This window comes from Catharus ustulatus, chromosome 1 (genome assembly GCF_009819885.2).
Source record: "Catharus ustulatus isolate bCatUst1 chromosome 1, bCatUst1.pri.v2, whole genome shotgun sequence".
In the NCBI taxonomy this organism is placed as follows: domain Eukaryota; kingdom Metazoa; phylum Chordata; class Aves; order Passeriformes; family Turdidae; genus Catharus; species Catharus ustulatus.
Genome location: NC_046221.1, coordinates 60,829,894 through 60,848,398, shown reverse-complemented (window position 1 = coordinate 60,848,398; position 18,505 = coordinate 60,829,894). Strand labels below are relative to the sequence as shown.

At 39.4% G+C, this 18,505-nt stretch overlaps 1 protein-coding gene across 1 annotated transcript; it reads left to right on the top strand.

Moving 5' to 3' along the window:
• Positions 1–912: 912 nt before the first annotated feature.
• On the top strand, positions 913–4,333 carry LRRC14B (leucine rich repeat containing 14B). The gene is made up of 2 exons (XM_033076317.1): positions 913–1,817; positions 3,688–4,333. The coding sequence occupies exons 1-2, from the start codon at positions 913–915 to the stop codon at positions 4,331–4,333; spliced, it is 1,551 nt and encodes a 516-aa protein (XP_032932208.1).
• The last annotated feature ends 14,172 nt before the right edge of the window (positions 4,334–18,505 follow it).

The window sequence follows — 18,505 nt, the reverse complement described above, 5'->3', positions numbered from 1 at the left end:
GGTAAGGAAATTGTCCATCATAGCTTTCTCTGGAAGTGCCAGATCGAAAGGAAGAAACATCATCTCTTCTCTTGTGATAGGTCGGTGACAGAGGCTTTTCTCCTAGCCTAGATATGTTTTGAATGTTTTCCCACTCACTATCACAATAGAACTATAATTTCTCAAATAACTGGAAAGAAAAGACCATCTGTTGCTCAAAGCAAGAGCAGTAGGATGCTTGCCTTGGAAGTCATGAGAGAGTTTTAACAGTGCTCGGTTTTGTTCAGCTTCTCTTGTACTCAGCCTTCAGTCTCCTGCCGCAAGCAAGTGTCCTGATCTGAGCTCTTCTAGAGTCTTTTGTCTTTTCCACTGCAGCAATTGTGTCAGCTATTCCTTGCTGACAGGAAAGGCAAAACGGAGGGACATTGTTGTAATTCAATGACTGTAATGTCTCAGTCTTTCCTTATGGCCAGAGTTTTAGGAGCTCTGGGAAATCATCCCCATTGAAATGAGCATGTGAATCCCCAGCATAGCATGCTTAATGGAAAAAAGTGGAATACAGATCCTATTATGTGCTTAAGTGGAACTCTGAGTGCTTTGTTGTATGGCATAAAAAAGATACAGCAATATTCTCGTGTATGTGTGCTCCACTGATCTTACTGTTCCTTCTGGGTAGAAGTCTGTATTTACTTGATTTATCTTTGATATGAATATGAGGGCTTAAAAGCTCTCTGACTAAAGATCTCACAGATGATTACTGCAGACTCACCGTATAGTTCTAAAATAGAAGGCAGCATGTGACTGTTCACTCTGGCTTCCCAGGCTTCCGCTAGCAGCAAACAGCAGCTGAAGATAAAAATAGAAGGTTGTAAGCAACCAGTTTAGTTAAATATAGAAGTCACTCTCCATGACGGTAAGGAGTCCAGGACGACAATGAAGTCTCTCCGATTCATTAGCGCCGAAGCGTTTGTGTCAAATGCAGAGTTTGCCAGGAAGAGTCTTGGTGCTGTTGCCCATGATCTTTTTCCACTTCTTTTTAAAGCCAGCTATTTACTGGAGCAAGGGGAAGTGATTCACGACTTGGTAGAGAACTGGCCACTTTTTGATTTTAACATGGGAAAACTTTTAGGAGCTACTCTGGACTACCAGGAAGACCTGAGCCGTAGAACATGCTCAGTGTGCTTGGAAAACTGTCTGACAGGGCTGAGAGACTATGTGCTGAATCAGTCTTCTCCCTACATGAAAAAGTTGAAAGTGGTCGACCTGACAGGTATAAAAGATGTTGAAGTTCAGTTTTGTAAGTGCAAGAAGACAATGGGCAGGTGGGCCAGGACACAGCGGCTCTCTAAGCTTTGTTCAGAACTGCTGGTTTACCTGCAACAAGCACAGTGCAATCCAGGTACCTTTGAAATCAGTATCAATGTGCTAATTGACTTGTTTGTTACAGAGCGGAACTATGAGCTGGTTGTACAGGCCCTGTTGAAGAAATGCAGTTGTCCACTGAAAATCTGCTGTGTGGCATTCAGATCTGACAACCTGACCTTGCAGAAATTCTTCTATATCATAAAGCTCACTGATCCCTCCTCGTTGCGCAAACTGGAAATAGTTCATAATGTTCACTTGGAAATGGAGCACTTGGAAATGCTCTTCAACAGTATTCACTTCCCTCTATTGATGTCCTTGACCTTGCCAGCACGAACATTTAATGTGAGGAGGTTCACAGCGACAGATGAACAGATGCTTACTAACATTGGAGAAAAGATGGGTGAAATGACACAGCTCACTGAGCTGAGTATATCATTTTCTGTCCTCACTGGAAGAATACAGAAACTTCTCAGGTAATGTGGTCATTCTGCTTTCAGTTGCACTGTAAGAAAGTGCATTTTGTGCCACTAGCGAGCTGGGAATTTCTGAGAGTAAGGGAAGTGAGTATATCTTGGGGTGTGTGTGGGAAGGGGCAGTAGGAAGCTGGGAAAGATTATTTGTTGGGGAGAATTAGCAACCAATATGTACCTAATACACTTTGAAAAAACTGCCTGTTTTGATTAGTCTTCCAGAGTCCATCTGGTGAGAATATACTTTTAGCTATCACATAAGAAATTGGTATACCCAGACATTTTTTATTTGAACTTATGTATTAATCAGCTTGCATTGGCCTTTTGTGCAAGTCCCGAGTCATATTCCAAGTATTTTTGTGAGTATCTTTAGTGAATTTTTGTCCTCCAAAGAACAGTCAGTAAATATACTTTCCCACAGATACTGTGTTTTAAGGAGGGCAAGGGAATAGTAGATTTTAATTTGAGACTTTGATTTCAGTTGTTATATCTCTTGATGTCAAGACAAGAGAGGTCTGATGTTTTTCTGTACTGCATATTAAGCGTATATGTGAATATTCATTATGAATTCCTGTGGACAATTTGCAATTTGCAGAAAGCTAGCAAACTACCAGTAAGCAGTATTCATATTGGAACAGGAAATAAGTTAATTGTAAGCTTTTCAGAGCATTTTTTTTAAAAATGCAGATAAAAGTTTCACGCAGTCAAGTCACCTTGGTCTAAAATTCTTCCCATACAAGAAGTCATTTTATTTAAAATTTATGAGTAGCCTACTGCATATATTGATTGATGCAATTAAAATGAATTGCAGGTTTCTAAGCTTGATCCAGGTGAGCCCTGTGGCAGAAGTTGCACTAAGATGTAGTAAGACTGAAACCAATCTCTTGATTTTCATTTGTCAGAATTATTTTATATTTAATGTGAATATCTGAGTGTAATCTCAGTTACGCTTCTTCCAGCCTTCTTCATCAGAAGGTCTCTTTGCAACTCCAGAACACTACAATGTGTAAACCTCTTGGGCATTTAAAAATGTAGCAGAAGAAAATCAGCTAGAAACAAATGCAGATATCCTGTCAGAATACTGATTTGCTTCCATATTGGAATTAATCCTTCCTTAATGGAAACTATCTAAATCTCTGGAATAATAGAAGCTTTCTACAAGAAGGAGGTACCAATGCTCTTATGGCAGTGGTGATCTGCTTTCAATTCAGCAAGTCACAGACACCTGGCAACATATAACTGCTTAAAAAATAGATACACAGAATGTTAATAAATTAATCCCCATTTAAATAGCACAGTGGAGTCATGCAAAGAAGGAGATAATTAATGGAACTAATTTCAGGAGGAAAATATACAGTAATTTCATGACTATAAGGTGCACCCTTTTGACTAAAATTTTCCCCCGAACCTGGAAGTGCGCCTTATAGTCCGGTGTGCCTTATATGATGTACAAAGTTGCGACATTTGCCACCCCGGAAGTGCGAGACGCGAGCCACGGGGGAAGCCAGCAGTGCCACGGCAGCCAGGTGGAGGCGGGCCCGGGGGCCTGTGGCACCGCCCCTCCTGGGTCCAGGTGGGCCCAGGGGCCCATGGCTGCCGGGTTGAGGCGGGGCCTCAGCCAGCAACCATGTTGGGGGAGCTGGGGGCGGAGCCTCGCTGCAAAAAAAAAGTGCACCTTATAGTCCGGTGCGCCTTATGGTCATGAAATTATTGTACTTGCTATTGTTGGCACATGCTCCTATTTTCAAGAGAGGCTCAAAAAAATAGTGTGGTAGATGGCTGCATTCGTAATGTGGCTAGATGCATGAAATTTTGTAAATGTAGCTTTTCAACATTTTGTACCATAAAACTTTTTTTCTCTTTAATTCTGCAGCCCACTAAAAACTCCACTGAAGATGCTGGATGTTTCTAACTGCTCCTTGAACCACGCTGATATGGCCTTTTTAGCCAATAGCTTCCATGCCAATCACTTGGAAGCCCTGGACTTGAGCGGTCATGATATACCTGAGCTTTACCCATCAACATTCTTTAAGCTCCTCAGCCACTGCTCTTCGGTGCTTAGGAGTCTTACCCTGGAGGACTGTAACATCCAGGACACTCATGTCAACATGCTGATTTTAGGTTTAAGCCCTTGTCAGAAACTACAGGATTTTAAGTTTATTGGAAACCCACTGTCATCCCAAGCACTTAAACACCTTTTCACATTTCTCTGTGAACTGCCAATGCTGAAAAATGTGGAGTTCCCAGTTCCAAGGGATTGCTACCCTATTGGCATCACATACCCCATTGATGATGCCGGTCTTTGCAGATTTGATCACCAAAAATATGAAAGGGTTGCAGAGGAGATTAACCTCATTTTACTCCAAGCAAATAGAGAGGATGTGAAGGCTTCAACACCGCTCTTTGGAAGTTATGATGCAGCTGTTCAGGAGACAAACAATGAACTGGGAGCTTACTTGATCAAGTCCTTCAAAGAGACTTTAGAGAAGTTCACTACTTCATTTAACAAAATGAGTTAAAGTAGTGATGAGATGATTTGCCAAGTCAGAACTTAATTTAGTCTTTTGTAGAACTGCGCCTTCAATCATCACTTGTGAATTTCTTTAGTTTTTCAGCTGAATTTACTATTGTTTGAATAGCCTCTAATCACCTGAGGTATTGTAACTTATGCTCTATCTATTGCACACACCTTATGCAAGTGCTACTTGCTTAAAAGGAAAGGACCCTTAAGAGCACATTATTTTATACACATGCACTTTTTCTCAGCAAATAAAATAGGTGCTTAAGCTTGGCTGATTTCTTATACAGGTTCCCTTAGATTTGTCAGCTGGCCTGGTAGCCCTGCAGATAAAACAGGGAAGTCCTTCCCAAGTCCAGCAGGATGTTCAAAAGATTGTGCACACATCCTCATGTGTGGCTCCCTAAACTGATTTTTTTTTCCTGCTCATGACCTGAATTCACCAATCTGTGTTTTATGCAGTATATTCCCAATAATGAAGGATGTATAGCAGCTTCCATATCCCTGTGCCTCTTTCTTTGGCAGAGGCAAGTGCAATAAACAGAATTTGTCTTATACATTGCCCTTGATGAGGAATAAAATTCCATAGGGAAGAGGCAGCAAACCAAATGTTTGGCTGACAGCAAGGGATCTCATCTCACTTACCCAGCAATATTAAGCAGTCTGTGGGAACTCTGCTGATGTTCTTGTATATTGTATATTTTCTTGTATAATGTATATGTTCTTGTATAATGTATATTTTAGAAAGGCAGACCAGGACAGTGCTGCACATCCATGCCTCTCTTGTCAGCTGGTCAGTACCTCAAGATACTACCTTCCTGGAATCAGCCTCTTGGCTGGTAGAATGTACCCTGCTCCTTTCAGCTGTTTTAAAGAAAGTCTAGGACAGTGGTAATACTGGAAAAAAGGACTAGTGTTGAAAAGACATGCAAAAAAATATTAATCCAATGGCAATTTAAAAAAATATGGGAAAGAGACAAGGCTGGTTGCTGAGTAACTAGAAGTTCACATGTGTAAAACACTGCCAGCCTTCCATCAGGACTGTATGTTCTCTACAGACTTGCAACCAGTATCAGGAAAAATCACATTTATTTGTCAAGCTTTAGTGCAAGGAAAGTATTAGAGTGACCCTAGACTCCACACATGTAGCATTGTAGCATAGGGAAAGGGGCCAACTGGATGTCAGGACAGTAAGGGCCACAAGACACACATCTGGGGAGAGTACTATAAATAGGCCCTGAGTGGTAAACAAGTGCTACTCAGCTGTAAAATTAGAGTCTTGATTAGCTTCTAGATAATTTAAAAAAAACAAACCAAACCAAACCAAACCAAACCAAAAAAACCCCAAAAAACAAAAAACAAAAAACCCCACCCAGCTTAATGTACAATATCCTGCCATTAAATATACTTTAACAGTTTGTGAAAACATGATCAAACAGGACTGAAAGTGAATGTCTGTAGCAGGAGCTGAAGGTGTCATTGTAATATTGAGGATCATCATAAAGATAACCAGGACAGTTTATTTGAAATAATGCTGGGCCTCATCATTTGAGGGTAAGGAAAAAACTTCCTTCATTTAGGCAGTGCTGATTTGTCAAGCTTTCTGTTTATCTACAGTAGGAATATGCAAGCAACTCTTAATCTAATTTATTAAAAGAAACCCCAAAATGAAACAAAAATTAATGGACTGAGTACTAAGGAGAGCTTACAGGTTCCACATAATGCATTTAAATAATTTTTTAAAGTCATCTTACATTCTAACATGTTTTATTGATTAAACATATGATGGTAAAATTGAAAGTGAATGGTCATGACGTGTGTATGTTTACATAGCACTTAAAACATAAAATATAATCTGAGTTACTAAGATAAGGATTGTGAATAGTAAATGACAGAATTGGATCCCATGTGACCTTGCTTATATTTGGACAGAATTCCACCTGCTCCTTTATCCTTGCCTCTACCCTACCTTTTCTTCCCTCTGACCTTGCCATTTTGTCAGTTCCAGACCTGACCCATGACTTCTTAGTCAGATATAAGTTACTCGAATTTTGCTATGCCCCATGTCTACCTCTTTGGGATGAGTAGTGCCACTTTTGCTGGCACTTATGGGACAGGGCACTGTACCATAGCTGTAAAAGTGTAGTGATTCCTCCCCCTTCTAATCTAACAGGCTGTACCTCGAGGTGAAGGCTGGCATTTTGGAACATGTTGCACTACAACAGCCAGTCCTTGCCTTTTTTTCAGTACACACAAAATAGACAGCTCTTATTTCAGAATAATTAGATGACTTATAAAGTCTGCAATCTATGTAGCTGTCCTTCTGGTTTCTTCTTGTCGTAGTTCACCCCTTTATTTCCTCCATTTTCTGAACCCCACAAACTCCTGCCTTTCTTCCGTTTTCAGTCTCATGTCTATATGCTGGCTCGTGGGCCAGCAGAAGCATGTAGCTTTTGTGTGAGGGTCACTGTTATGACTATTTTAGAGCTTTAGCTCTCAGATATCCCACCTTCTTCTCTTTAGTTTCTCTCTTAATTATGGTTGTTACAGTTGGTTTTAAATACAGGTCAAGCTTTAGCATTTTGGTGTTTGCCTGACATACCGCAACAAGGATTTCTGCCCTCTCTCAGAAGGGTTCTTGCATGTCTTCTGCCCCAGCAGCATGATTATGGTTTGGACCTGCTCTTTCTTCCTTTTTCCATGTGTGTGGGACTTGGAATGCAGCTGTTAGAGAAGAATTAATGCTACAATGACCTAACCATATAAAGTTACCTTATACTTTGCAAGTTCACCCAGATACAGACTGAATCCTGTTTGGTGTTCCCTCTTCTTCCTTATGGGACTATTGGCAGCTTCACTGGGTTCAGACCTGAGTAGATCCATTTGTACTGTCTATCCAGAAAGCTGTATAAAACCTTGACTACATACCAGCTTAAGGTGGAGACAGTCTTCTAAGCTCCAGTTATTGCTGTCCAGACAGAGACAGGACAGGAGTTACCACAACACTAAAACCACACAGCTGTCAATGGAGTGAAGATGTCTGATGTGTTGTGAATGGAGCTGTGTTCAATTCCTCCTACCACATCTGCTCATGATGTTCCTTTAAGTGTCTGAAAAAGAATACTCCAAGTCCCTTGAGGTTTATTTGTGAAAGACACATGTATGAAATACACATAGAAAAAAAACCTTGGAAAAAACAAAACCAGGATAAAACCAAAACCATTCTCACCATATTCAAGCAAATGTTCTAAACAAACAAAATGCAATAATGAGTATCACAGAGAAGCTAAAGGCTGGTTTTTTAGTTCCAATATAAAAAAAGAGACTGTTAAATTTCTATTTTATTCACCATGTTTTATTCAGTACCATATTTTATTCACTATATTGTATTTTTTTATTCATTAGCATATTTTATTTTCTTTTACTGGGACATATTTTGTTCATCAACAGTTGCTTGCAGGGTAAGAATTGCCAGACGAGCTTCCTGCTGTTGAAATTTCTAAACTCCCCTATTCAGTAACTGTACTGAGTTCAGTGAAATACCTAGTACATAGGAAATAAATATTCTCCTTTGACAAACTTCATGAAAATGAAGAACAGGTAAGAAGTCTTTATAAATGACCTTTGCTACATCTGGTCTCTTCATAATTTAAGTCATGCTATGTTTCAGCCACACACAGAGAAGTTGATAAAAGCAAAAGGAAAAAAGATGATAGTAAGATTTTTGCTGTGGAAGAAGCAGCACAGCAGCTTTTTGGACACAGCTGTCTCAACAACATAAAAGCCTATCAGTAGAAAAAAGGCAAATAAACACTACTGTTGCAAGAAAGTTGTCTTACATGAAACTGAAACAAGCTTCCCAATATAATCCTACACCTTTTAAATTAATACTCTTAAACTCAAAAGTTATGGACTATAGGTCAATTCTTCTGAACAAGTATGAACTTTGCTTTACAAAGCTCCTCTTTCTCTCCTTGAGATATGCATCAGTCAACAATAGAGCAGGACTGCATGAACTACCTTGCAAAGAAACAAGGGAAGGAACATTCTACCTGATGCTTTTCTCCATACTACCTTAAAGTAAACATACCCTGTGTAAAAATTATTGTGTGTAGGATAATAATTTATTATGGAAATTTAACACCCTGCTTCAGTGAACGTGTGACCAGAGATTCAAAGCTGGTTAATCCTAAAAGCAGCAACTGGAAGCATTATTTTGTAGGGGTTTTTAAAATAGTCTTATGCCTAACAAACAAGCTTTACTTTTGAAGAAGACATATTGTCTGTGACTGATGATTACATTATTTTTTAAAATTCTTTCAACAGCACCCAGCATGACCTTCTCTATCATTCTTTTAGGTACTAAGGTTAAAGATAGTTTGTTGTCTAAGGTACAGCATTGATATTGCTTAATTTTACCTAATAAACTTTTACAAAATAATCCTAAAGATAGTTTTAATCTCAAGTGGAATGTGCAGACTTTATGCAACATAGGATCATAGGATTTTGAGGGGAACACCTTTGTCTATCCAGAAAAAAGATAAATTATTTCTCTCTGTGGAAGATGATCAAATCACCACTTTGTTCTCAACCTTAAAATATTTTAAATTCTAGAACTGAGAATATTTAAACATCTAAAGGCACATATCTGTTCTGAGAATCCATACTGAAGGTGGTGGTAATTTTTTTTCTTCCTTCTCAGTCTTTCAGTCAGAAGTGCTTTTTTGCTTCTATTGCCTCTGCTATGAACTGTGGGAAATCATGCACTAAGCTCCTTCCTTTCCCTTTTCCGTGCTCTTCTTCACTGGACTGAAGGTTTCTCTTAGCCTGAGATCCACCATACAACATACTTGTTAGAGTTTTCTTTGTTTGCTGTAGAAGTTTTTACAGACCGAAAGATAACCTTGGCTATGCTTCTCATTATTTTACTTTTTATTTTGGGCACTACCTAACCTGCTCCTAATGAAGCAGAACTATAAAGCTTTGTTAATGCTAAATAAAAGTTGTAGTTCTTTTTCGTTGCTTACTTCTTTTTATTTTCTTCAGTGGTTTGATATTTTGGCTTTCCTGCCCATTACAAGCTTGGAATAGAAGCAAGCTCTGCTACTCCCTTGGCTCCACTTCCCCAGAGGTTCTTCCTTGTGCAAAGAGCCTGTGCTTGGACGGCTCCCAGCTTGCTGCACTGTTCACTGGTGCTGCTTCCCAGCTCTCCCTGTGTCCAATACAAGTGCAGGGCAAGCACCAGACTGCTTTTCATGCATCACTGGCCAAGATACACAGTGGCAGAGCACATTTTGGAAGGCAAAGTGTGCTTGTCATTGATACATGACCTACTTTGAAAAATGCCCCATGGTACCACACGTTTCTTCTTTTGTGTGTAGTCGGTATTGATCCTCACTCATTCTTTTAAGTTCTCATTCTTTTTCATAAACCAACATAAAGTGCTATTTCCACTTGGAATACTTTGTGTCTTTCAAAGTGTTTTTTTCTGCTGTTTCTGCAGAAGTTTGATATATTGGCATGGTGTATATAGGGGCAGCCATTCACCAGTGCAACATGTACATTGAAGAACATTGATGTGACCTCAAAACAGTGTGACTGCTGCATGAAGTTCTTTAAATATTTAAGTCCAGTGCTGATTTTTCATATTTCATTTTTAAAGGAATATGTAGTGAGTCTTGGCCACTTCCTCTATTATGATGCTGTGCTTTAGGATAATTCAAGATTAGGTTCATAATGCCTGATTCCTGGATATCATGTGAGAACAAGCTCAAAACCTACCTCCTCAACAAGGGGGAAACAAAAATTAACTTGTTAGTATTTCCTTACATTACTACTAGGCTAAATCAATTTACTCATTTATATATTCAGTGTGTAACTGTTGCCTGTAAAGACAAGAAATGTGGGTGGAATAATGCATGAAGTTTTAGCATCGTAGTTCAGGAAGATGACATTTATTCCAAGCCACTAAGTTAAATGAGTTAGTTAAGTCAATGGTGTTAATGGTCTTACAGGGAAGCACTACCATGTAGAACATTATACAGAGGAGACTGCTCAACCATATGCTTTGATCTGATTTTATTACACTCTGTTTACCTTGGTGCTATTTATGTTCAGAGATACTCATTTAATGGAAAAATTTCAGTTACTTTTCAGTTACCTTTTTAATACTTTGAGAATTAAATAATCTTTCCAGATTGTGTTGAGAAGTGTTAAGATTTTTTTTCTCTATCTGTGTATTTCAGTCACCATCAAATTGGTTTCAGTTGAGCCTGAGATTCATTCCATTGGAGCTCCGAATATAAAGGCACATGTACTTGTCCTCGAGCCTGTTTCTGTGAACACAGTCTCCAGGTTAAGTCCAGGTTAACCTTTCCTTTTCCTGTCTCGGTTAGATTGTGCTAAGCCCATTTTGATAAAACCAGGCAAGGGAGTGGCTGCGTGTTTAGCTGGCCTGGTAGATTTGGAAGAAAATGTAAACCAGCATTATCTTTTGCCTTCCCAGAGCTACAGGCACCATGCACATCTAATGAAAAGTTCCTCAATCAGTGTTTATTTCCAACACACATGGGAAGCATCTGGAAGCCCTCTGAAGAATTAAATGCCCCATTTTCCTTGCTGTCCTTTGACTAGTAGAAAAATCACCTACCTTGCAGCAACCCTACTTGATCCTCCTATTTCTGAGGCACCTGCAGGATGGAGCAACACCTCTGCTCTGCTCTGCTGAGGGCAGAACTTCTCTTGAGCAATTTGGCTGGGGCCCAACTGGTTTCTTAATTGCAGTGAGGGGGCCAGTTAACATGCTGCCTCTTGGGGCGCATCTGCTGCATGGCCTCCCCTGGGAGGGAGCGGAAGAGTAGAGCAGAGGAGCTGAGGACACCTCAACAGGCAGCTTGGGTGCATCATCTTACCACACCTGACCAAGGCTGCAGTGACCTCTGTGGCTCTAAGTTCTCTTGGCTCATACAGTCAGGAAAGCCTTGATCTTCCTCCATATCCCTTGTCTGGGGGGGAATTAGGAGGTCTAGCATAGAAATGCAAGTGTATAAAGGTGTCAGCAGAAGGCAGAGTCAGGGAGGGCTTTGAAGGATGTTTTAAACGAGGACAAGAAATTTGAAAAAACAAATGTAGGCAATTGGATTTTCTCAATGTGATCAGATGGTGGGGGTGCCTGGCATGGATGGCAAAAATGTTTATTGTGAATTAACAGAGGATGTGACAGAATGAGAGCTCTAGATGCATGAACAGTCACACTTCAGGCAAGTGGAGAAGAAGGTATGAAAAAAATCAACACTTTGATTTGTGACCTTAAAGATTAGCTTAAATTTGTGAGTGGCATTTTAGAGAACGAAATTGCTACTTTAACATCAGATCTGTCCTGTAGTTACCTGTATTATTAAAGTGGTGGCTTAATTGTTTAATTACTGCATATGATTCATTCTGCTGGTTTTTTGCAGGGGACTGCAGGAATGGCAGTTCAGACTGTTTCTATGGAGTGTCTCTCCCTGGTAGAGCGTGGCATCCTTTCTGCTGTGACCCACATCCTCTCCATGCCGGCAATTACTTTTTCTTATCTCGTGAAGAAAATTATCTTCAAAGGATTTCTTTGATTAAGGAAACTCATTAATGTGATATCTAGATAATATTAATGCTTTCCTGCCTGAGTCTTCTCACTTACTGTTTGAACAGCACATTATTCCATAGTTTTTTAAGGAAGATCAGCATCTTTGACGTTTAATGGAAGCTCACTATCAATTAATTAAAATTTTTTAGGTTCCAGAAAAAAGATATTTGAGAAAAGTAAATCTATGTGTTAGTATTGCAGAAAACATCCCTACCCATCTCCTACACATATGGATTTGATGAAAGTAACACTTAGGAGTGTTTGCCTGAAGAGCAATCTCCCACTTGGGCTTTCTGAGCTCATCTCGCAAACTGCCACGTTCATACTCAGCAAAACGCACAAATTAAAGAAATGCTCAGGAAATGAAGGTCCTTTTGAGGCTACGAGCAGCAGCTAAGAGGTGCGATTGTGAACAGTTCCCACCAGATGGCTCCCGAGGTTCAGCGATGCAGCGCCAAGCACACGGACAGGATTTGGTTTCTCACCAACGATTCTATCATGTCATAAACCACTCCTGCAAAGAACAACTGAGTTGTAACTTTAGCCCAGACCCCATTGACGATCAGCATCACCACGGGGAGCGTGTGCATCCAGAAGAAGTGTTCTGTAACGTGCCTGTGAACACACTTGCAGGGAACAAATGAAACAACATGGTGACCAGATAATTACGCCAATTAAACGGGTCCTTAAAGTAATTTGTTTCAACAAGCTCTAGTCAGATCTTTGTTATTTAAATCCTCTGGGTGCTACATTGGGCACCAAAAATGTCTGTTGTGGCTTAACCCCAGCCAGCAAGTAAAAGCCATGTAGCTGCTACCCTCTAGCCTCATCCCAGTGGAAAGAGAATTGGAAAGAAGAGGCAAAGCTCGTAGGTTGAGATGAGAACAGTTTATTAATGGAAACAAAATAAAATATACTGCTACTACTACTGACAGCTGCAATCGAAAAGAGAGACAAGGAGTGATAAAACCCAATAGAAACAAGTGATGCACAACCCCATTGCTCACCACCCACTGACTGATGCCCATCTCCAAGCAGTGATCAGCCCCTCCCAGCCAATTCTCCCCGGTTTTCATACTGCACATGATGTTCTGTGGCCCAGAATATCCCTTTGACCAGTTTGGGTCAGCTGTCCTGGCCATGCTCCCTCCCAGGTCCTTGTGCAGCTCCTCACTGGCAGAGCAGAGGAGCCTGAAAAGCCCCTGGCTCAAGGCAAGCACTGCAGAGCAACAGCTGAGCCATCAGAGTGTTATTGACATCAGTCTCATACTGAATTGGAAAGAAAATCAGCTCTATCCCAGCCAAAACCAGGATGGATCCTTTTATTTATTTCTTCCAGAAAGGAAGAAATGTGACAAGGAATCTGTTAAAGGAAATTTATTCATTTAAGAAACAGCATTTCTGTCTCAAACTATGAACTGAGCTTTCATCACCAGCTCAGTCATAGGCCTCTACTTTATTCGGAATTAAAATAGCAGTGTTCTGAAGAGTAGACAAAAAGTTAACAGTGATGGTTCTGACAGACGAAGAATTGGGGCGTACACATAGAGGGCAGAGCAAATTTAAAATATTTGGAGGTAATACTGTCTTAAAAGTAGTTGCCTAATTACAGTGTGAACAGGTTTTGGTTTTTTGATTAAATATTTAGGATTATTTTTTTTCCTCCAACACGTGCTTTAAGCACTTTTGGGGAATTACTGTTATGTTATATTATAATTATTTTTGTTCTGGGTTATTCTGTTTAGCGTTGGTTTTGAAATTCACATTTATTTGAGGCTCAAGTGTATGGTTGAGGCAAACGACACTCTTGCAGCAGCAGTGCAAAAAAACCCCTACCTCCAGTGAGCTCAAACACTGACTTTACTATGAACTTGTAATCTTGGTCTGACTTTTGGGCTAGGGGCAATTTCATATTTTCTGATAGATCTCACTTCTAGTGCAGCACTGTACTATGCCTGGTAAGATCAAGCAGTAAATTCCACTTGAAATTGGGTTGCAACTCAGTAGCTGATATAGTAGTTGTAAATGGCAAGTGCATGTGGGCCAGTGGTACACTACCTGCTGTGCCTGTCATCCACTTACTCACATCCTTCCTCTGATTTAGAAATCTCTGCCACAATGACAAAAATAGCTCACTTTTGGAATATTTTATATCTATGTCTACCAACAAAATAGCTGTCTATATCAGTTAATCTAGGTTATTTAAAGCACTTTTACTCATCTCTATTATTTGTTCACTTCCCTCTCACAGAATCATTTACTACCTAGTAAATTTGTTATGGGAACTATTGTTATCTCACTTTTTTGTTTTTGATCTTTTCTATATTTAGAGCAAAAATAAGTGATGGTAAGAAGAGATCCTGAGTAAGATTTAACTGACACTTCCATGAGATGCAGATCATTATACTATTAGAGTCAAAAATAGTAAGAGGTGTTCACAGCAATTCAATTAAATGTGAATGGCTACATACTCTGTAAAGTGAAATTTTTGATGAGCAAAGCCTTTCATAAAAAGTAAATATTTAAAAATATAATATTTCCTTTCTTCTATTATTTATATTTTCATTTGAGGATTGATATTATTTTATGTTAACTAATGCATAAATACACACTTTACTGTTCTTAATAATAGGAATTTCCTTGAAATTTGGGTTGATTCTCTGTGAATCAGAGATTGAGCACACCTGTCCCAGCAGCCTGCACTGCTGTTTGATATAAGACAAAGATAGTGAGTGCTACCAGGATAAATCTTCAACCCACTGTTCCCACCCGTGCCCTGTTTTTATTTTTGTGCTGTCTCAGATGTTTGAGAAACATAATTTTTTCAAATGAGAGTTACAATCAGTTGTCACACTGAGATACTCTCTGTCATTTGAGCCCAGCAGAACCTGAGCAGATGATCTCCTTTCTGCAAGTGCAATAAACTCGATTAAACCTTTAATTGATGCACTTGTAAATGCAAACTGTAATTTCATTCCCGTGTGGGGGAATAATTGGTCTCTTTTACTGAGATCATTTGGAGGGAATCCCAAGACATGAAAGCATGTGGTCAAATAGTGAAAGAGCCCTTGTGAATGGATTCATTTGCAATCCCTAGACAGATTTATGAAAGAGATGGAAAACCAAGCAGTGGTGTCTCTGAAACACCACCTTTCTTTCCTTCCTTCCCTTTTTAAATGGCAGTGAAAATCAGTGGTGTTCTTCAGGCAAACTACCAACAAATTTTCTCCAAATTCCTCATTAATGAGTGGAAGTATGTACTGTGTATTTCTTCCCAGCCGGGAGTAAGGGAGGTAGTGCTAATAAAGTGAATGCATGATGGAGAAACTCTCTAGGTTTTCTCCTCAAGTAATGAAAGCTGGGGCTCTGCATCATGGCACTCCGAGGGAAATAGGTCAAGTAGAACAGCACGAGGCACTATCTGTGCCTGCTTTCACATTTTATTCAATTTGTAGCAACTGCTGTGAGATGTGTCAGAGAAAGAGGTGTGAGTGTTCTATACATGAACTAGGGTTGCCTTGGGGCTGTAGAGATGACAAGATTAAAATAGGATGATTTATTATGGTAGAAATATGTGTGAATGCAATAGCAGGTTGAACTCAGACAATGAAAATACGTTATGATTTTTTTTAGGACAATTATACTTGGATATATAGTATAAAGTCCAATATTATACTTGGATATGTATATAGTCCAATATTAGGACTGGATAATAAGAAATCCTATGTATTGCACTTATTTTGTCCCACCAAATAATATTCTATTTACTATAGTAATATCTTCTGGTTTATGTGGTGCTGCATTTTTCCACAGAATGGAGATTTATGGAATTTCTCATATAAGAAGTATCCCAGGATCTGTCTTGCTCAGCCATAAAGACAGTCATTCATGCACCTAGGAAGGACAATGAATTTGTTTTCATGTAAGGAAACTCTGATTCAGAACTGCACCAATCAGAGCCCACATGTGCAATCAGAAATCCTGTGCTCAGACTGAACTCAAATAGGCTTTTCTGCTTTCTCTTGCAGAAGGTTTATGTTGCTATCTCACCAATCTCTGTGGAGTCAGCTGAGTTACAATGGTTATAAAATCATCCTTGAATGTTCCTTCAGATATGCCTCAGCCTTCAGCTCTGTAAGATTTTGTATGAAAATATATTCTAACAGTGTTATTACTTCTAAGGAAATAATAGAAAAAAGTAAAAGGAAAAAAAAATAACAATACCAAAATCCCAATGGTGTGTGTTTCAACTTCTCTTCTTGTATCTTTCTCCCTGATTTTCCAAGCTCAGTTATTTCTCAGAGACACAACCATGTATGGGAGACAGTCTATATATTCTTTCCTGGCATTTTCCAAACTGCTCAGCCAGCCTGTCAACAAAAACCAAAATTAATTTCTGAGAAGAAAGTCAGAGCCTCTAGAACATAACTGACAGTGAACTGTTTAAAACCCTTAAAATTAGTTTTGGCTTTATTTAGTCTAGAAGGAATAGAGCATTGTGTGCCTTTTGCTTATGTTTACATTTACATTAAAAATGAAGACATGATTTGTTTCCCGTCCCTGAGACAAATGCAAAGACTTTCTGTTGTAATGAAGCTTCTGGCTGGGGTTGAAAAAGGATAGCTGTGCACAACAGAAAGAGAAGATTATGATGTGCATGATATACAGTCACCAGTGGTCTTGGGATACTCTTGCTGGTCAAAGAACAGCAGATAGGAATGAGCAAGACATCCCAGTTCCTATAGATTTGCACTCGGGTCCTTTGATGGAGCGTTTTGCACTGCTGGGTGTAAAACTAGGAGTGGGTGTCTTGGTGGAGGACCCTTGACTGGGGAGCTTCCCTCCAGGGAGAGCGAAGAGGCATTTGCCATGATTTCATAAAACCTGTGTGCTTCCCCTTGACCTGCATCATGACACTTGTGGAATGTTTAATTTTTATTTGGTAGGTGTCAGTGTTGATGACATAGGGTACAGTTCTTTGGGTTTTGTGGGTTTTTTTAAATCAACACAATTTACTGTAGTAGAAATTAGTATGGAAACAAATTGAATATTAATAATTGAATATTCCATTTCTTGTCAGAGCTAGGTATATAAAATAAGAGGTGCTTAGAGGTGCTAAATTCTCACAGCTCAGCACTTTTGGAATAGAGTGCAGTCTGGAACATGTGAATGCTCCCTAGATGCTTTGCTCTGAACATGGAAATCCTGCTGAAATCACAGAGCACATCCATACATGGCCTAAAATCTAAGCTTTAGAAGGTTGTCAAGGCATTTAGTTGTTTCTGTATTCCATGATTCTTATGTTTTTCATGTATTCTTATGTAAAAAAGTCTAAGATCTTTACATAAAAAACTGTTCATTTTTTTTTCCCTCTTTTACTTCAGGTAATATAGGCATGAAGAGTTTCAGCTCATCATGTAAACTAAATTTGGGTATTATGTGCAATCAATATATCACAGTGGGGCCTCTGAGTTGCAGGAATTACTTGTTTTTCAAACTGCGGGGTTTATCCTGTTTTTACATTTCCTATATTGATGGTAAAAAGAGAGGAATTATTTAAATAACCTGCAGATCTTTTTTCTTATTTTTTTTTTATTTTTTTTTTTAAATTCTGGAGCAGGAATGGCGTGCTTCTAGGAGCACTAAATAGGAAGGATGACCTACTTTAGTTTAAAACCACAGGCAAACTGAACCTGCTTTTTCAAACCTCAGTCCAGCAAGCAATCCCATTAAAATGTGGTCTTGAAATCTTAATGTGTCTTTTATACAAAACTGCTGTGCTAGGAAGAGGTGAAGAAAGCTTTCAGCTGACACTGGGCAAAGTCTCTCCATACAGGCAAACAGCCTCTCACTCTGGGCCAGTTCTTGAGGCGACAAGGAAAGGCAATGTTGTTTTTTGTAGTGTAATGTCTTCAGCTTTCTCTTTATTTTATTGTTTTTTCAGTTTCTGTTGAATCAGTTAAACTCTGGAGCAGGAAAGTTTATTACCTTATCCTGCACCATTCTGAACCCTGTAGTGCTGGCAATAATACCTGTCCTGGGCAGCTTGACTTCTTCCATCTCTTCTCACCACGGACTCCTCAGGAACTTGCCATACCGAAACAACTACCTACATGTCTGTCACTCTGTTTTCTTTTACTCAGTGTTTTGTTAGCAGATTTAAGCATTTTAGAAAATACCTGAAGTAATATGATTGAAGCACTGTTTTCAGGGTATCTGAGAAGGTGTCAGTGTGGTCTCTGGAGGCTGTATGTCTGAAAATTAAAACTGACTATGGTTCTGAGGTCATTGTTAGTGTGTGTGTGTGAGAGATGGGATTCAGAGCTTTGTACAGCTAAGGGCATTTACGGTATTTCTTATTTGAAGGTGAACTGGATTTCTACTGCTGGCGTAGGTGATGCTACTGAGGCAGATTTGCAGAACAAGAAGGTTGTTTGAAGTCATTCTGGCGTGAATCTGTTCGCATTACTGCAGTACAAGGGGTGTGAGGTGAGTGGGCAGTCCTGCACTGCCCACTGCAAGCAGCCTAAGTTTTTTGAACCATCTTGT